Source organism: Pan troglodytes, chromosome 13, assembly GCF_028858775.2.
Source record: "Pan troglodytes isolate AG18354 chromosome 13, NHGRI_mPanTro3-v2.0_pri, whole genome shotgun sequence".
Classification (NCBI taxonomy): domain Eukaryota; kingdom Metazoa; phylum Chordata; class Mammalia; order Primates; family Hominidae; genus Pan; species Pan troglodytes.
In genome coordinates this window covers 37,286,271-37,307,291 of record NC_072411.2, presented here as the reverse complement: position 1 = coordinate 37,307,291, position 21,021 = coordinate 37,286,271, and the positions used below count along the sequence as shown (strand labels likewise).

General features: G+C 38.8%; 1 protein-coding gene across 24 annotated transcripts in view; it reads left to right on the top strand.

Moving 5' to 3' along the window:
* Positions 1-21,021, top strand: part of ZRANB3 (zinc finger RANBP2-type containing 3) — a 331,454-nt gene that overhangs the window by 255,066 nt on the left and 55,367 nt on the right. For all 24 annotated transcript variants that reach the window (XM_054679794.2, XM_016949745.4, XM_016949744.4 and 21 more), the window contains 4 exons: positions 110-229; positions 3,981-4,100; positions 6,727-6,906; positions 10,188-10,340. In XM_054679794.2, coding sequence (XP_054535769.1) covers positions 110-229; positions 3,981-4,100; positions 6,727-6,906; positions 10,188-10,340 — 573 coding nt within the window. The remainder of the gene's footprint in view (positions 1-109; positions 230-3,980; positions 4,101-6,726; positions 6,907-10,187; positions 10,341-21,021) is intronic.

The window sequence follows — 21,021 nt, the reverse complement described above, 5'->3', positions numbered from 1 at the left end:
AGTTCATATTTACTGATTTTCAAGCCATTTTTCTTGCTTTATTAAAAGTGACATAAATTTTAAATAATCATTTTTATGACACTAATAAGGTTTACCTTTTAATATTTAGGCAGGTGCTGTAAAGGATTATATTAAGATGATGCTTCAGAATGATTCGCTTAAATTTCTGGTTTTTGCTCACCATTTAAGCATGCTCCAAGCTTGCACAGAAGCAGTCATCGAAAATAAGGTATGTTGCCATTTTTTAACTAAATACTTTTTAGAATGCATATTTTTACTATACTAAACATCAGTTGTAGTCTCATAGTTGAGGTGTTTTTTGTCTTCTTTAGATGATGGTATATAAATTATTACACATTTTTCTTGAAAATTATATTAATATTATATGATGATTATATACTATTAAATTTTCTCTTTTCTTAACTGATCTCATAATTTTCCACTGACCAAATTATCTGGATTGATTAAAGATATGCTGCCATGCCAGCCGCCCCATCTGGGAGGGAGGTGGGGGACAGCCCCCGCCCGGCCAGCCGCCCCGTCCGGGAGGGAGGTGGGGGGCAGTCCCCGCCCGGCCAGCCGCCCTGTCCGGGAGGGAGGTGGGGGGCAGCCCCCGCCCAGCCAGCCGCCCCGTCCGGGAGGTGGGGGGTGCCTCTGCCCGGCCGCCCCTTCTGGGAAGTGAGGAGCCCCTCTGCCCGGCCGCCACCCCGTCTGGGAGGTGTACCCAACAGCTCATTGAGAACGGGCCATGATGACGATGGCGGTTTTGTCAAATAGAAAAGGGGGAAATGTGGGGAAAAGATAGAGAAATCAGATTGTTGCTGTGTCTGTGTAGAAAGAAGTAGACATAGGAGACTCCATTTTGTTCTGTACTAAGAAAAATTCTTCTGCCTTGGGATGCTGTTAATCTATAACCTTACCCCCAACCCCGTGCTCTCTGAAACATGTGCTGTGTCCACTCAGGGTTAAATGGATTAAGGGTGGTGCAAGATGTGCTTTGTTAAACAGATGCTTGAAGGCAGCATGCTCGTTAAGAGTCATCACCACTCCCTAATCTCAAGTACCCAGGGACACAAACACTGCGGAAGGCCGCAGGGTCCTCTGCCTAGGAAAACCACAGACCCTTGTTCAGTTGTTTATCTGCTGACCTTCCCTCCACTATTGTCCTATGACCCTGCCAAATCCCCCTCTGCGAGAAACACCCAAGAATGACCAATAAATACTAAAAATAAATAAATAAAAAATAAATTTAAAAAATTTAAAAAAAGGTTGCTAAAAAAAAAAAGATATGCTGCCATGATAGGCTATAATGTGAATTTTATTTTTGTTCCTGGATATACTGTTTTAGAGTGGTGTAGACAGTTAAACGTTAGACTTTTTATTTACCTACACAGTGGCCTTTGAATGTGGGTGACATAGAGAGGAAAGAAAGAATGAATTTGGCCAATGTTAGTACCCAACTGCAGTCATACTATTTAAACTTCCAGGCAATATATGGAAAATTATTACTAAAATTTAGTGTAGATGTATTTGAAACATATGGCCCAAGTAATTTATCAGGTTAGCTCCATCAAGCCATGTGGCTTTACTGCATCTTCTTAGGTCTACCTTGATTTCCAATAGTCCACCAGTGAGTGACAACATCTTCCTTTGTTTCTATCAAAGATAAAAACTTAGTATACATTGTTTAAACATTAGGTAATATGTTCATTAATATTACCAAAGACATACTTCTAGTGTTTCCTTCATAGGAAGAGTTATAATAAAGTGCTATACATTAAAAGGTACTTTTTCATTGGTTATCATATAGTTTCTGAAAAACACCCTCTAAGAGTTAATTAACCTTAATATTTTTTAAATGATTGGGCAAGAAATTAGATTCATAATATTTTTCTTATTCTGATTCCATTATACCTTAAAACTACTGGGATCGATTCCAAGTATAATAGTCTTTTTTTCTTACATCCATTTTACTGATATGTTTAGAATCCCATTTAGCTTTACTAAGAGTTAAAAATGTAGATATAGTCCAGGTGCGGTGGCTCACACCTGTAATCCCAGCACTTTGGGAGGCCGAGGCGGGCGGATCATCTGAGGTCGGGAGTTCGAGACCAGCCTGACCAACATGGAGAAACTCTGTCTCTACTAAAAATAAGAATTAGCCGGGCGTGGTGGCACATGCCTGTAATCCCAGCTACTCGGGAGGCTGAGGCAGGAGAATCGCTTGAACCTAGGAGGAGGCAGAGGTTGCAGTGAGCTGAGATCCCACCATTGCACTCCAGCCTAGGCAATAAGAGCAAAACTTCGTCTCAAAAAAAAAAAAATGTAGATATTCATGGGGTTGGAGGTGAATTTTTCCCCAACTCTTCCTACCCTGACAATGTATTTTCTTTAGAAAGACCCTGAGAGAATTTTATAATCTTCCTTAATGGCTATTAAATGGTTTACTGGTTAATGTATACTTGCTCTTTGAGGACAGAACGTTAATACGGGACATTCTTTTTAATAATTAACTCGGATATTCCCTTATAAAAGTGAATATTCATATGTTCCAACTATTTAAGGCTATATTTTCTATGGCACTACATATATGAATAAGGTTTTTTGAAATTTAGGAGTTATCATTTTTAGAAGTTGAATAATGACTTCTTTTTTTCTTTTTTTTTCTTTTTTTTTTTTTTTGAGACAGTCTCGCTCAGTCGCCCAGGCTGGAGTGCAGTGGCTAGATCTCCACTCACTGCAAGCTCCGCCTCCCGGGTTCACGCCATTCTTCTGCCTCAGTCCCCCAAGTATCTGGGACTACAGGCGCCCGCCACCACGTCCAGCTAATTTTCTTGTATTTTTTTAGTAGAGATGGGGTTTCGCCATGTTAGCCAGGATGGTCGTGATCTCCTGACCTCGTGATCCATCCTCCTCGGCCTCCCAAAGTGCTGGGATTGCAGAAGTGAGACACCGCGCCCGGCCAATAATGACTTCTTTTTAGCTATTCTAACACATAGTGATAACCCCCTTTTCTCAACTCAAATCATTCTTAAAGACAACAATGTTCAGTTTAACACTTAATGTTTCCCTACTTTTCAAAAATGTGTGTGGGTGCCTCAGTGCCCCACCTCTCTGGAGATGACCATATCACATATTTCTTTAAAGTTTAATAATGTGAAAAACCAGAATTAAAAGCTCTATTTTCCAGCCGGGAGCGATGAGGCGGGGGGATCACGAGGTCAGGAGATCGAGACCATCCTGGCTAACACGGTGAAACCCCGTCTCTACTAAAAATACAAAAAATTAGCCGGGCGTGGTGGCGGGCGCCTATAGTCCCAGCTACTCGGGAGGCTGAGGCAGGAGAATGGCGTGAACCCGGAGGCGGAGCTTGCAGTGAGCAGAGATCCCGCCACTGCACTCCAGCCTGGGTGACAGAGCAAGACTCCGTCACAAAAAAAAAAAAAAAAAAAAGCTCTATTTTCCCAGTTAATATTTGGGATATTTCAGAAATAAATGTACTACTCTTCATGAATCCGTGATTTGTGGGCAGAATCATCTTTCTCTTTTCTCACATGTCTGGCTGTATTTTCACTTTAGAATTAGTGATCTTAAAACTTTAGAGTTAGTCTGATCCATGGTTTAAAGTTTGCGTGTCAATTTACGTAGAATTTTACTGAAGACAACATTAGCTTAATTCATAAAAGATTTGTGGAGCTTCTGCTATATACAAGGCATTGCCCTTGGCATTGATGGGATAAAGATGAATTAGACATAGACTCTACCCTCAAGTAGCTTAAAAGATTAAAAAAATAAGAAATTGTTATAAGAAGCTATTAAAAATCTTGGTTAAGATTCTTCTTGTATAACATTTACCAATCTGTCACCTTAACCAAGTTCCATTTTGTTATGTGACCATAAAAATAAGCTGTAAAATATATAAAATGAGATGGGTACATAGGGGCTTGTCCTAATTTTGCCGTTTTCCTTGTTGATGCTAGACTCGTTACATTAGGATAGATGGAAGTGTTTCATCTTCAGAAAGAATACATCTGGTTAATCAGTTTCAAAAGGATCCTGACACTCGCGTGGCTATCCTAAGCATTCAGGCTGCTGGCCAGGTAAGAAATTTCAAGTCTAAATTTGGTTATGAAATGTCATTGAAATAAGAAAAAAGGCCATTCACTATAACTTTGGTTTATAAACTTGTAACTTTGTATCTGGATGCCTTGTATAATAAATAGTAATTCTTCTTCAGAGAGTTCCAGAAAGTATAATAGAAAGAGGCCTCGATGTCTTTGACACAGATCTCCTAAATTTTCAAGGAAAGGATGTCTTTGAAAGAATATACTTTCAAAGAAGAGTAAGAAGAGTATAGTTAATTTGATTGTAATATTTTTGCGTGACCTTTTTTCCTTCCTTTGAATTTGTATAGGCTTTTCTTATACCTGTCTTATATCCAACCCTTCACTTACTTGATTGTGTTGCATTAGGACCTGTATGACAAGGTGGCCTGGGGGAAAAGAACTCTTGTCTCAGGACTTTTTATGGAGTGCTTCTGTTTTGTCCCTTAGGATTAAGTTTGAAGGCAAGTAAACAGAAATTCAGATTAAGACTGACTTAATGTGTATACAAAGTTTAATTCTCTTATGTAGACAGTCCAGGCCTAGCCTGATGTTTGCACAAAGTCCTTAGGACCTATACCCCTTCTCGCTTTCTGCTTTACCACTCTTAGCAAGTATGTCTTATCTAAAAGGGCTGCTAGAGCTCCATCTTATCTGCAGTCTAAGCAGCTGCCTGGAGAAAAGCACACTGCATCTCTTATAGTTAGTCCCACAACCACACCTAATTTCAAGGGAAGCTCGGAAGAGTATTCTTTATTCCACGTAGCCCTGCTAAAAATTGGGTGTTATGTTACAAAGGAATAAGAGAAGGATAGATATTAGGGAAAGTAATGGCAGTCTCTGCCACAGTAGGTAAGAGGGGATCTTCTGGACTGTTTTTCTGCCAGCATTCTAAAATACTTTGTTGTAAATGTCTAAGCTGGGATATTTAACATAGGGAAAAGTAATTGAGCATACTGCTGTTCAGCCAAGCTGGTACATGCCAAAGATCTGTTTTTACTCGGCTAATTAAAGTATATAAAATTATATACAGAGAGAAACTTTATGAGGATGAAGCAGTTCCACAACTCTCTGGGAGTTCTAACCAAAAGGAGGGTTGTCTCAATGCTTCCCTCATGTTCAGTTAAACTTCCAATAATCGGAGTTATTTATCTGTTAGACTGTTCCAGCCATAGAGAATATCATCAAAAAGGGCTTAGAATTAGAAATGAAGTACTTAGAGCTGGGGAGGTGCTAAGTAGGAGAAAGCCAGACAGGAGAGTCTAGGACCTTTTGAAATTAATGTATGGGGCACTTACATTTTATTCAAGGCTGTGCTTCTGAAGACCTTATATAAATCAAGACTCATATACTTGAGGACTAATATCTCCATAGGAATAAAGGAAAGTAGAAAGGTCTTTGTTCTTGGTACTGTGAATCTTACATTATAGTTTAGCAGCTGCTTAGAGTGGTATTGATCTTGCCAACATATTTTCCCTTTATGCTTGTATAATCAAATGATGTTTTTTATAAAATTAAAGATGTCTCTCCTTAAATACTACTTTTTATTTTTTCAGCATTATTTCTAATATTCTGTGGCATTTTCAGTCCTAAATAGCAGTACAGTTTAATATATTTGTCTCTGTATTTTTATTACCTCTAACTTCTTTTTCAGAGACTGATTTTCAGTAAATTTTTCAGCTTGAGAACTAGTACCACCATTTAATTAATGCTAGCATGATTTTGTTATGTGACATGAAAATATTTTAAGTGAAAATAACATATCAAAATAATAGCATAGCAGTCACAAAAGTCACTCACAGGAGTTTGGTGCATATGAACAACAAACAGCATTGATTAAATAATACTCCAAAAAAAGGCAGATATTTCTGTTTACCACCTAATGTCATTTTACTGCTATATGGCTATAGCATAAGCGTGGTTCACATTTCATTCAGCCTACCAACATTAAAGTCATGCATTTTTGGACACATTTTTTAGTTTGACACATTTTTTAGTTTGAGAATTTTGCATTATTTCATATATTGATTATAAAGCAAGACTTAGTTAATATTTTTATGTCACACTATTTGAAATTCATGAAAATGCAGTTGTACAGAAAATGCAATTGCATTGTATATATTGAGACATAGGCAGTAAATTTCAGGTCTTCGGAATATAACATCACAGGAAGAAAATAGTATAACCAGAGACGTTGTTTTCTTGCTTTATAACATGACAGTGTGAGTTAGATGAAGAGGATGTAAATGCTCTCTGCCTAGTTGCTATAGATACCATATGTTGGAAATTGTATTCTCATTTATAAAGTATTTTATTAGATTTTCCAGTGGTAATGTGAATCTGTTCATCATCAGAGAATAAAGTGATTTAGTTTATATACTTACATCAAGCTGACTTTTGAAATTTTGAAATACCTTTCAAATGTGTTTTTTGTAGTTCACCTAGCTATGTTGCATTAAACATTCTTCATTTGCCTTTCATGAATTAAATCTTAATTTGGCCTAAAATAGACAACTAATTTGTTTTCAAGTCCTTCAGTGTTCTCCATTTAACATGTTCAGAAAGACTTTATTATATATGGCTGTATGTTACATTCTCAATTTATTTGCTTTATTTCACTTAGGGATTAACATTTACTGCAGCAAGTCATGTTGTATTTGCTGAGTTGTACTGGGACCCTGGACATATAAAACAAGCAGAAGACCGAGCTCACAGAATTGGCCAGTGCAGTTCTGTGAATATTCACTACCTTATTGCAAATGGAACCTTAGACACCCTTATGTGGGGAATGTTGAATCGCAAGGTAAAGCTTGAATTTAAATCAAGTTAGCAGCTTACTTACTATTAACCATAGCCAATGTGAGTTAAGAGGCTGAGTTTTAGTGTTTTCAGGCAAAGGATACTTAAGCACATCAAGATAATGATGATAATAGAGACCAAGTTAAGAAAAGGCTTCAATAGTAGTACCTTGCCTGCTCTCCTCTGTAGTAAGAGAGGCATGAACTTCCACGTACTCCTGTTATCTTCCAAGCCCTTCTACTACTTTAGAGGTACAATGATGGGGTTGGCTAGCAAGGAAACGTAATGTTTCAAGCCCCAAGTCCTTTGCGTAACCTAAGAATAAACCTTTTCTAGAAGAATTCTTGAGTTCCAAGCTAATTTTGGACAGAAGGTAGCCTGTACCCAGACTCTAGAAAATGTAGGAATGACATTGCTTGCTCTGTCCTCTCAGCTGTCTCATTTCCTCAGTCTTGACAATGTTTATAGAAAGGACTTGACTAAGGATTAGATGATTTCTGGCTGGGCGCGGTGGCTCATGCCTCTAATCCCAGCACTTTGGGAGGTCGAGACAGGTGGATCACCTGAGGTCAGGAGTTCGAGACCAGCCTGGCCAACATGGTGAACCCCTGTCTCTACTAAAAATACAAAAAAATTAGCTGGGCATGGTAGCAGGTGCCTGTAATCCCAGCTACTTGGGAGCCTGAGGCAGGAGAATTGCCTGAAGCTAGGAGGTGGAGGTTGCAGTGAGCTAAGATCGCACCATTGCAACAATTGCACTCCAGCCTGGGTGACAGAGCAAGACTCTGTCTCAAAAAAAAAAAAAAAAGGATTAGATTATTTCTGGGTTAGTTTGTTTGGGCAGCCATAACAAAGTACCAATCTATATTGGGTAGTTTATAAATAACAGAAATTTATTTCTCATACTTCTGGAGGCTAGAAGTCTGAGATTAGGATGCCAGTATGGTTGAGTTCTGGTGAGGGCCCTCTTCCAAGTTGCTGACTACTGCTTTCTCATTGTGGAAAGAGGGCAAGAAAGCTCTTTGGGGTCTCTTTTATAGGGGACTAAGCCCATTCATGAGGGCTCCACCCGCATGACCCAATCACCTCCCAAAAGCCCCACCTCCGAACACCATCAACATTGGGAGTTAGGATTTTAACATCTGAATTTGGGGGGGATACAAACATTCAGCCCATAGCACTGTTTTTCAATGAAATGTTTTTTAAGCACTGGATATAAATATTCAAAATGGCCGATCATATGTTGGTTAAGTTTCAAAGCATATAAATATAAGAATAAAAGTTTTTATGAAGAAAGTGAATGGTATAACTTCTCCAGTTAAACCTTTTCTCATTAAGCATGGAACCATTGACTGGGTAATGGATTATAATTTTGGATAATTATTGCTATGGTTTGAATGTTCATTCCCTCTAAAACTTACTTTGAAACTTAATCCCCACTGTGGCAGTATTGAGAGGTGAGCCATTAAGAGAGATGATTGACCTTCTTTCCCACCCTCTTCTAAAAAAAAGAAAAAAAGGTGATTGGGTCATGAGGGTTCTGCCCTTATGAATGGATTAATCCATTCATGGATTGAGGGATTAATGGGTTATCACGGGAGTGGGACTGGTGGCTTTATAGGAAGAGGAAGAGAGACCTAAGCTAGCACCACTCAGCCCCTTCCCCATGAGATGACCTGTGCTGTCTCAGAACTCCGCAGGTACCCACCAGCAAGAAGCCCTCACCAGATGTGGCCCCTCAACCTTAACTTCTCAGCTTCCATAAGAAATAAGTTCATTTTCTTTACACATTACACAATTTCAGATATTCTGTTATAAGCAAAAGAAAACAGACTAGATGTCAATGAAGAGTCAAACTGTAAAATATTTTAAGAGATTTATTCTGAGCCAAATATGAATGACAGTGGCTCATGACACAGCCCCAGGAGATTCTGAGAACTTGTGCCTTAGATGGTTGGGCTACAGCTTGGTTTTATGCAAGGTGGGGTGGAGGGAGGCATTGGTTCCAGATCATAGGTGGATTCAAAGATTTTCTGATTGGCAGTTGGTTGAAAGAGTTTATCTGAAGACTTGGAATACCTGGGTTAAGATAAGGAGTTGTGGAGACCAAGGTTCTTCTTAGGCAGATAAAGCATCCAGGTAGCAGGCTTCAGACAGAATAGATTGTAAATGTTTCTTATTAGACTCTTTTTTTTTTTTTAAGAGGTGGAGTCTTGCTCTATCGCCCAGGCTGGAGTATGGTGGCGTGATCTCAGCTCACTGCAATCTCTGCCTCCTGGGTTCAAGCGATTCTCCTGCCTCAGCCTCCTGAGTAGCTGGGACTACAGGCGCCCGCCACCACGCCCAGCTGGTTTTTGTATTTTTAGTAGAGATGGGGTTTTACCTTATTGGCCAGGCTGGTCTCGAACTCCTGACCTTGTGATCCGCCCACCTCAGCCTCCCAAAGTGCTGGGATTACAGGCATGAGCCACCGCTCCTGGCCTCTTATTAGACTTTAAAAGGTGCCAGACTCCTTAGTTAATTCTCTCCTGGATCAGGATAAAGACCTGGAAAGGAAGGGGGATTCTCTACAGAATGTAAATTTTTCCCACAAAAGACAGCTCTGCAGAGCCATTTCATACAAAAGAAATATGTTAGGGAGTAAAAGGTTTCAATTTGTTTTAGGGCCTGCTATCTGTCATGTTGGCATCTTGTTGCTACAAAGAGTCTGTTTTGTCAGCCTTAAGATCTCTATTTTAATGTTAATGCTGGTCAGCTTTTTTGAGACAGAGTCTCACTGTGTCACACAGGAGTGCGGTGGCAGGATCTCAGCTCACTGCAACCTCCGCCTCCTGAGTTCAAGGGATTCTTCTGCCTTACCCTCCCAAGGAGCTGGGATCACAGGCGCCTGCCACCACGCCCGGCTAATTTTTCTATTTTTAGTAGAGATGGGATTTCACCATGTTGGGCAGGCTGGTCTCAAACTCCTGACCTCAGGTGATCGCCCCCCTTGGCCTCCCAAAGTACTGGGATTACAGGCATGAGCCACTGCACCTGGCGTGTTTCAGGTTTACTTTAGAATGCTCTTGGCCAAGAGGAGGAATCCATTAAGTTGGTTTGGTTGGGAGGCTTATAATTTTATTTTTGGTTTACAAAGATAATTATATTACTAAAGCCCATGATATGTTGGAACAGTAAGATTTTCTTAGTGGGTAGCTTATGATTTAAATGCAAAATCAAGTTACTTAGTGAATTTCAGCTGTGAGGTGAACTGCTCAAAAATTCATTTACTTTTTCCTCTTGTAGGCTCAAGTTACAGGGAGCACACTGAATGGTAGGAAAGAAAAAATTCAGGCTGAGGAAGGTGATAAGGAAAAATGGGATTTCCTGCAGTTTGCTGAAGCTTGGACTCCAAATGACAGTTCTGAAGAGTTAAGGAAGGAAGCTTTGTTCACTCACGTAAGATTATATGCGTTACTCTTTTCTATTTTTTTTAGTATCCTGAAACTATAACTTTGTATGTATGGTTTTAAATAGCAACTCTCAATTATTTATGGTGTTGAAAGGAGACTTCACATAAAGCTGGAAACCCTCTTAGAGCCAAAAATTAATATTGTTTTCCAACAGTTTTAGTACTTACTGTTCAGCTCCTCGGATAAACAAACTGAATAGAATTCAGAGTTCAAAAGAAAATATAGGAGGCTATCTTTATGACACTGAGAATAGGGAAAGGTATATTAAATGTGCCTTAAAATGTGCAAATAATAAAGAAAAAGATTCAGATATTTGAGTATATCGAAATCACAGGTTTTGTTATACAAAATGTCCTTTATATAAATCACAGACTCAGTAAAGATATTTGCATTACAATGTCCAAAGTATATGAAGAATTTATACAACTCAATTAGTAAAGCATAAACAAGTCAACAGAAAAATAGGCAAAGAGCTGGGCATGGTGGCTCACACCTGTAATTGCAGCACTTTGGGGGGCTGAGGCAGGCGGATCACCTGAGGTCAGGAGTTTGAGACCAGCCTGGTCAACATGGTGAAACCCTGTCTCTACTAAAAATACAAAAATTAGCTGGGTGTGTTGGTGCATGCCTGTAATCCCAGCTACTCAAGAGGCTGAGGCACAAGAATCGCTTGAACCACCTGAAGGCAGAGGTTCCCGTGAGCTGAGATTGCATTGCTGCACTCCAGGCTGGGCGATAGAGTGAGACTGTGTCTCTGTCTCAGAAAAAAAAAAAAAAAAATAGGCAAAGAATATGAGCATCAGAGGACACCTGAATAGCCAATAAACATGAAAAGAAGCTCTACCTCACTAAAATAAGGCAAATTGTAAAGATAATTTTCCCCTTTACTATTTATTAGTAAGTAAGTAGCAGTATAACACTTTCAAAGCATGTGACCCCCCGTTCCCAAAACTTTTTACTGAGTGTTTTTAGCGTTCATTAATGATATTTGCATGAATCACCTTTGAAATGGTTTTTCTTTTCTTTTCTTTTCTTTTCTTTTTTTTTTTTTTTGAGACAGAGTCTTGCACTATTGCCCTGGCTGATCATGCAATGGCATGATCTCAGCTGGCTGCAACCTCTGTCTCCCGGGTTCAAGCGATTCTCCTGCCTCAGTCTCCCGAATAGGTGAGATTACAGGTGCCCACCACCATGCCTGACTAATTTTTTGTATTTTTAGTAGAGACAGGGTTTCACTGTGTTGGCCAGGCTGGTCTCGAACTCCTGACCTTGTGATCTGCCCACCTCGGCCTTCCAAAGTGCTGGGATTACAGGTGTGAGCCACCGCGCCCGGCCTGAAATGGTTTTTCTAATTCCATCATTGCTTCTATATTTATTAGTTGGCATTTTTCTGTAAAGAAGACATTTACCTCCCCACTTTAAAAAAATACCACTATGGACCAGGCGTGGTGGCTCGCAGACCTATAATCCAGCACTTTGGGAAGCTGAGGTGGGTGGATCAGTTGAGGTCAGGAGTTCGAGATCAGCCTGGCCAACACGGTGAAACCCCGTTTCTACTAAAAAAATACAAAAAAAAAAAAAAAAAAATTAGCCGGGCGTCATGGCACATGCCTGTAATCCCAGCTACTTGGGAGGCTGAGGCAGGAGAATCACTTAAACCCAGGAATTGGAAGTTTTGGTGAGCCGAGATCACGCCACTGCACTCCAGCCTGGGTGACAGAGTGAGACTCCGTCTAAAAAAAAAAAAAATTTACTATGAACTTAGGGGTTTCAATTATTATTATTTAATGTGTTATAATCCTTTACCTTTTTTTCTTTTTAAGCTTAGATCTGGCTAATGAAAGCTCCTTTAAACTGGCTCCTTTTTTAAAAAACACATCCTTATAATTCTCCGAGTGCTTCCTTGCTTTCTGGCACACAATATATAACAGGTTCACCTAAATTTTTTTGCTCCAGACTTGGAATTGGCCATTTCTTTAAGGAGCACTTACTCCCTTTACTGTGGAGTGATATTTAGAAATTAGGATTTTTTTGTTGTTGTTCCTCTGGGCTATCGTTGCTTCTAGGCTCTTTTCAATATACAGAATATATTCTCACACATATGTAAGGATACATGCACAAAGATCTTTACTGTGTCATTTTTTAGAATGCAAAAAAATGGAAACAACCAAAATGCCCTTCAATAGAAGAATGGATATGTAGCTTGTCATATCTTATAAAATGCTATTTAGAAGTTAAAGTGAATGAGTTATATTTATATGTATCAACAGGATGAGATCTTGAAAACACAAAGTTGCTTTAAAAACACATAGCACACACAGTATATTCTATATTTATGAGTACATATATGTAGTAAAACATAAACACACATTGGAAGAATATATATCAAATTTATAAAATTGGTTACCTCTGGGAGAGAAGAATGGATATGGGGAAGAATAAAAATGTGATAGCAACTTCAGCAAAAATGTTTTTATTTCTTTTATTTTATAAAAAGATCAGAAGTACAATATTAATATTTGTAAATTTTGAATGGTGGATATATAGATTTTTGTTATATTCACTATACATTTCTATATGTAAAATCCCCCAGTCTCACCTCTAACAAATGCTATATGTAAAATCCCCCAGTCTCACCTTATAACAGATTATTTATAAATTTAATAAGAAATAATATATTAGAGAAATTTGTAATTTATAATGTCTGCTGTTTCCTAGCCTTTTTTTTTTTTTTTAATTCTTATTTTTTTAAAAGATAGGCTCTCTGCCTATCACCCAGGTTGGAGTCCAGTGGCATGATTATAGCTCACTGCAGCTTCAAAGTCCTGGACTCAGGAGATTCTCCCATCTCAGCCTGCTGAGTAGCTAGGACCACAGGCATGTGCTACCATTTCTGGCTAATTTTTTATGTTTCATAGAGACAGAGTCTCACTACGTGGCTCAGGCTGGTCTCAAACTTCTGGCCTCAAGCAATCCTCCCACCTCTGCCTCCCAAAGCACAGAGATTAGAAGCATGAACCGCCACCACTCTTGGCCTTCTAGTCTTTTTGAGGTAATATGATGTCAAAGTTATAGAGAGTTTAATTTTAATTTTTCAAAGAACTGATCAGAAATTATAGGAATAAAATTAATATTTACATTTTTCTGATAATACAAAATTAAAAATTTAATGTGAAGTTTAATTGCATAAAAATACATTATTTTATGTAGAATTGTATTAAATTTTTAATTATCTTATTTGGAGGTCTAGTACAATTTTTTTCTAGAATATTAGAATGTAATTCCGTCAAATAGTGCTAAAAATTAGATTATTTGTAAGATTTTCTTTTAATTTAAAAAAGAGTTTTCTTTGTTTTTTTTTTTTTTTTTTTTTGGAGATGGAGTCTCACTCTGTCGCCAGGCTGGAGTGCAGTGGCACAATCTTGGCTCACTGCAACCTCCACCTCCTAGGTTCAAGCAATGCTCCTGCCTCAGCCTCCCAAGTAGCTGAGACAACAGGCACACGCCACCACGCCTGGCTAATTTTTTGTATTTTATTAAAGACGGGGTTTCACCCTGTTGCCCAGGCTGGTCTCCAACTCCTGAGCTCAGGCAATCTGCCCACCTCAGCCTCCCAAAATGCTAGGATTACAGGTATGAGCTACTGTGCCCAGCCAAGGTTTCTTTCAACAATGCTTATTATATTATATTCTGGTCTACAATAAAGTCAATAGAAATCCTAGCTATTTTAAAAATATATAAATAAATCTATGATTTGTAGCTGTTCTTTCTCTAAAATTTCCTATCAAACTGTGTTTACAAGTTCATTTCTAAGATAGATATTAAGAATTTGAAATAAATCTTCCTACATATGTGTATGTTTATTGTTTTCAAAAGTTTATCTGAAGAAAAATATATATTTGTGTACACAATTTTAAAAAATCACCCATACCAAATTTTACTTTCTTGAGTTAGGTATGTGTCTTTCATAGTTTAGTGTTGTCTTATAGATTTTCCAATACTTGTCTTTATACAGACGCAGTTTGATGTAAATTGGAATCTTAGAATGTAGGGATCTTTTGTTGGTTTTGGTTAGTTTTGCTTTGTTGGTATTTGCTTATTTATTGTATGGCCAACAAGTGAAGTGTGCTTTGATTGACTTTAGGTGGGTGTGCCCTCTCACCACTCTGTCTATACCCTCCCAGCTTCATGCAGTTTAAGAAATGTTCAATTTGTTGGCAGGTACTAAGGAAATTTAGTCTACTGATTAACTTATTTTTCTTCTGAACATTGCCAGAATTTCAGCATTTCCAACGGGAATTTTCCTATGAATTTGATTTATTTTTTATCCATTTACAAAGCCTTTTAAAGGACATTTCCAGCATCTCCATTTTTAGAAAACTTTCAACTTTCAATTAAACTTTCCTAGATTAACCAAACTTGCCATTTGACATCAAAAACTTCTTTGACTCAAAAATTTTTATCAGTTCTAATTGGATGGTTTTTAACAGCTTGTGGATATTTCAGTATATTATTGAATATTATATATTCAAGTATATATATACTACATATATAGTATATACTATATATATCAAGTGTATATATAGAATAAAAATACAAAAATACAAAATTTTTATATATAGTATACTATATATGTCAAGTGTATATATAGTATATATTATATATATCAAATATACTTGAATATATATAGTATATATATAGAATATATAGTATATGTATATACTATAAACTTGAATATATATAGTATATATATAGAATATATATAGTTTGTATATACTATATATATTCAAGTATACTTGATATATATACTTGAATATATAATAGTCAATAATATATTCAAGTATATATAAATATGTTCAAGTATATATAAATTCAAGTATATATAGCACATATATAGTACATATAGTATAGTATATATAGTACATATATACTATATATATACTTGAATATATATACTTGAATATATATTATTCAAGTATTTGAATAATACCTTAAATGAAACTAATCCACACAAATGTATGAGTCACAATTCTTTACCCATGCTAGATGTATTTACATTTTTTAAGAAATTACAGTATTTATTAACCCAAATGAAACTCAAATTGAAGTCCAATTCAAGTGAAAAGAAAAAATTCCACCACCACAAGGAAAGATACTTTTGCACAGCCCAGTTGGCTGTCCCATAAGTAAGCAGTCTTGCCTTGGAGTCCATCACCAGGGTCACTGCCTAAGATGTGGTCAGTCCAATTTCCACTGCTTCTTCCTTTCTTCTACATCTGAATGTGTCTGACTTCTAAGTACTATTTTGGCTTTGAGGTGTTTTGATTTCTCTACAGTGGCTTCCATTGAGTGATAATGTAGGTCATCTCCAGGCAGGAGAATGGTATAGATAATATTAGTGTATGTTATTTCTAAGCAACGAAAGGCTGTTTCTGAATAAAGCAAGCTGAGTGGAGTGTTCAAATAGGGAGCCTCCTTCTCTCTCCGGTTTTCATTTTGCTGCCATCATCTAACAAGTATCTCTTCCTCTAGCTCTAGCTGTGGGAAATTGGGGCCCTTCCCTTAACCTCTTTAGGGCCTTTTCTTATCCTCTTTTGCACCTTTCTCCAATAATCAGCAACATTATTTATCTAGCCATTTGAGTCACTAGATTACTAGATGGCTTCTAAGCCCCCTTTCATCCATTATATATAAACTATAAAGTATCCTAAGAGAAACTTGGTGCATAAATGATTCATAGGTGAGCCAAAAAAAAAAGGACTCTAATTTAGTACGGGTAATGAGTCCTGCTTGTGGTTAGGACATGTCTGCTTTCTGGCTGGGTGCAGTGGCTCACGCCTGTAATCCCAGCACTTTGAGAGGCCGAGGCGGGCGGATCAGCTGAGGTCGAGAGTTCAAGACCAGCCTGACCAACATGGAGAAACCCCATCTCTACTAAAAATACAAAATTAGCCGGGCGTGGTGGCACATGCCTGTAATCCCAGCTACTCAGGAGGCTGAGGCAGGAGAATCGCTTGAACCCGGGAGGCGGAGGTTGTGCTGAGCTGAAATTGATTGCATCTTTGCACTCCAGCCTGGGCAACAACAGCGAAACTCCATCTCAAAAAAATAAATAAATAAAAATATGTAGAATGGTTGCTTGTCTGCTGCAAAAGATTGTATGTAGTTAGGAGAGCTCTTTAGCATTATTATGAAATTTTAAAATATGCCCTCAGGCCAGAACTTGGTGGCTCTTGCCTGTAATCCAAGCACTTTGAGAGGCTGAGTCTCCATTGAGCCCAGATGTTTGAGACCTGCCTGGGCAACATGGCTAGACCTTGTCTCATTAAAAAAAAATAAAAATAAGAAAATTAGCTGGGCATGGTGGTACACACGTGTAATCCCAGCCACTTGGGAGTCTGAGGTGGGAGGATTGCTCGAGCTCAGGAGGATGACTGCACCACTGTACTCCAGCCTGGGCAACAGAGTGAGACCCTGTCTCAAAAGCAAACAAAAATGAAACACAGTTCTCAAAATTCAAAAAGAAAACGCATTTTTAAATTAAATGCCAACATTGTATGAAATGTTTGCTTTGTTGTGGTAAAAAGTGCAAATTAAAAATGTCTCGTATATACAAAAAATAACCTTTTTTTCCTGCATATTGTCCAATTGAATACATGGTAACAGCAAAAAGAAAGTTGACCACAGGAGCTGTGGCACTTGTGAAATCTAAATCCCTCTTGTCCAAAATCTCTTCTTTCTGAATTTGGTAAAGAACTGGTTTCTTGGGGCAGCACATCTTAAATGAGAATATTTATTTAATATATATTTTAGGAATTCAAAGCACTTTGTAATTATTATGTAATTAGTCTGCATAATAGCCTAATTGATAAGGACATGAGGGCAGCCTCATTGTTACAGATAGAGACATACAAATGTCTATGTCGTAGTGTTGTAGGAAAACCCGGGTTCTTGTCACACGACCAGGATAATTTAGGCATGCGGATACATTGTAGGGTGAGAAGGGCAGCATTTATTGTGTGAAAAGGAATAAAAGGGAAACAGGGACTCTCAGCAAAGGTGAGAGTCCTGCTAGCAGGCTTTGCGCTTCACAGATTGAATCCCCTTTTACCACCCAGGAACAGGAGAGGCCAGGCTTCTCTTTCCTGCAATGGGTGCTAACTCCCCAAGGCTCCACCACATCCTCCCAATGCACAGGCAGGTTGGAGATTCTCCAGGGAGCCCTTTTTACTTCACTGTCTCAATAGCTTACATAACATTATGTTATTATTAGACATTTGTCTTATTTACTTTTATGACTTTTAATACACTCAATAATAATGACTAACATCTATTGAGTTGTTATTTCTTGCAGCCACTGTGCTAAGCCCTTAACATTCAGGATCTTTCTTTAAAAAAAAAACTTACTTAAATAAAGATGGGATCTCACCATGTTGTCCAGGCTGGTCTTGAACTCCTAGGCTCAAGCAGTCCTCCCACTTCAGCCTCCCAAAGTGTTGGGATTACAAGCATGAGCTACCACTCCAGACTCATGATCTTATTTAACCTTCAGAGCAACATCATGAGGAAGATACTATTAACTTGCCCCACTAAATCTGAGAAAGGTTACATAATCTGCCCAAGGTCATACAGCCAATAAGTGGCACAGCTGGGGCAGAAAGTGCCAGGCCTTTCTGCTTCAAGGTCTGTTCTCATAACTTTGCCAATCCATACTAGGTGCATTAGAGTTAGCATATCATGGGCCTTCAATAAATGTATGTGGAATGAATACAACATTGAAAAACTTCAATTTGGTTTAGCCAAGTTTCTGGGATGTGAGCCACATACAGGACATTCAAAGATCATTCATTATATAAACATCTATTAAGATTATATGAAATACAAGTCAAAACCACAATGAGATTATCACATCACACCCACTAGGATGACTAAAATAAAAAAGACAAGTATTGGCAATGATGTAGAGAAATTAGAAGACTCATATATTGTTGATTGGAATGTAAAATGATGCAACCATTTTGTAAAACCATCTGGGAGTTCCTCAACATGTTAGACATAAAGTCACCATATGACCCAGCAATCGTACATCCAAGAGAATTGAGAACACCTGTCCACACAAAAACTTGGACATGGACATTATGGCAGCATGATTCATAGTAGCCAAAAAAAGTTAGACCAAAAAAAGTTATAAATTGATGAATGGGTAAACAAAGTGTGGTTAATCCATATGTTACCAGAAAGGGGTCTTGATCCAGACCTCAAGAGAAGGTTATTGGATCTCATGCAAGAAGGAATTTGGGGTGAGTCTACAAAGTAAAGTGAAATGACATGTATTAGAGAAGTAAAGAAACTAAAGAATGGCTACTCTATAGGCAGAGCAGTGGCATGGGCTGCTTGACTGAGTATGCTTATGGTTATTCCTTGATTATATGCCAAACAAGGGGTAGATTAGTCATGAGTTTTCCAGGGTTGCAAGTTCCTGGAACTGAAGGTTCCTCCCCTTTTTAGACCATATAGGGTAACTTCCAGATGTTTCCATGGCATTTGTAAACTCTTTCGGTGCTGGTGGGAATATCTTTTAGCATGTGAATGCATTATAATTAGCATATAATGAGCTGTGAGGATGACCAGAGGTCTCTTTCATTACCATCTTGGTTTTGGTGGGTCTTGGCTGGCTTCTTTATTGCATGCTGTTATATCAGTAGGGTCTTTGGGACCTGTGTGTTGTGAAACCAGTCCTGCCAAGCTCCTGTCTCATCCTATGACTAAGAATGCCTAACATCCTTGAAATGCAGCCCAGCAGGTCTCGGCCTCATTTTACCCTGCCCCTGTTCAAGATGGAGTTGCTCTGGTTCAAATGCCTCTGACACATGCAGTGGAATATTATTTGGCCTTAAAAAGGATACATGCACTGGGCCTGGTGGCTCACGCCTATAATCCCAGCACTTTGGGAGACTGAGGCGGGCGGGTCACCTGAGGTTGGGAGTTCGAGGCCAGCCTGACCAACATGGAGAAACCCCATCTCTACTAAAAATACAAAATTAGCTGGGCCTGGTGGCTTGCGCCTGTAATCCCAGCTACTCGGGAGGCTGAGGCAGGAGAATTGTCTATACCCGGGAGGCAGAGGTTGCAGTGAGCTGAGATTGTACCACTGCACTCTAGCCTGGGCAACAGAGTGAGACTCTGTCTCAAAAACAAACAAACAAAAAAAAAGATACATGCTACACCATGGATGAACCCTGAAAATTTGCTAAGTGAAAGAAGCAGGACATAAAGGCCACTTCTTGTATGGCTCTTTTTATTCAGATTAGCCAGAATAGGCAAATCCATAGAGACACAAAATAGACTAGTACTTGCTAAGAGATTCAAGGAGAGGATGGGCAGTGACTGCTGTCAAAGAACAAAATTTAGCCTGGACAACATGGCAAAAAAACCCTGTCTTTATAAAAAATACAAAAATCAGGTGGGCATGGTGGCACATGCCTGTAGTCCCAGCTACTCAGGAGGCTGAGGTGAGAGGATCACCTGAGCCCAGGGCGGTCGAGTCTGTAGTGAGCCGTGATTTCTCCACTGCACTCCAGCCTGGGTGACAAAGTAAGACCCTGTCTCAAAAAAAAAAAAAAAAAAAAAAAAAAATTTAATGAGTTGACCTTTAAATATCTGATTGGGTTTTCTTTGTTTGAGGAGGGTTGTTTTTGTTTTTAAGAGACAGACTCTCACTCTATTGCCCAGGATTGTTCAGTGGAGAGGTCATAGTTCACTGCAGCCTCGAAATCCTGGTCCAGTGATCCCCCTGCCTCAGCCTCCCAAGTAGCCAGGACTATCATCATGCCACCATGCCAGGTTAATTTTTTATTTTTTGTAGAGATGGGGGTCTCCTTATGTTGCTCAGGCTGGTCTCAAATTCCTCAGCTCAAGCAATCCTCTTGCCTCAACCTTACAAACTGTTGGGATTACAGGCGTTAGCCACTGCACCTGGCCCTGATTTGTTTTTATTAGCAAGTCATGAATTGGGCAGCATCCTGTTTATGAACTAGAATGATGCTTCACTAAGCTGAGCAGAGCAGAGTGGGTGAGTTTTATAGGCAGAAAAGGAGAAACAAGGAACAGAAAAGGAAGCAGAAACAAGGAAGGAAAAGCAGATTAATAGTTTCAAAATTATTTTCTTTGTAGGGGTAAAGCAGAGAGAACTTCCTCATCATGCTGGTTCAGGTTGACTGGGCCCCTTTTGATTGCCATGAATCCCTGGGGTGTGTGTGTGTGTGTGTGTGTGTCTGTGTGTGTTGTTTTGTTTTGTTTTTCTAAACTGGACTGTTTTTAAGTTCAGTTTGATTAAGTGGCACCTAGCATGTGTTACTCCATCCTGGTTTGGTCTGGTCTTTTGGGTCCTAGTGTAGGAGCTGAGACTAAAACAATGGCTTCACATACATTTTATTTAACATTGCCTAATGAGTATAGGGTTTCTTTCTGAGGGTAATGAAAATGTTCTACGGCCGGATGCGGTGGCTCACACCTGTAATCCCAGCACTTTGGGAGGCTGAGGCAGGCAGATCACCAGGTCAGGATATCAAGACCAGCCTGGCCAACATGGTGAACTCCCATCTCTACTAAAAATACAAAAAAATTAGCTAGGTGTGGCGGTGTGTGCCTGTAGTCCCAGCTGCTCG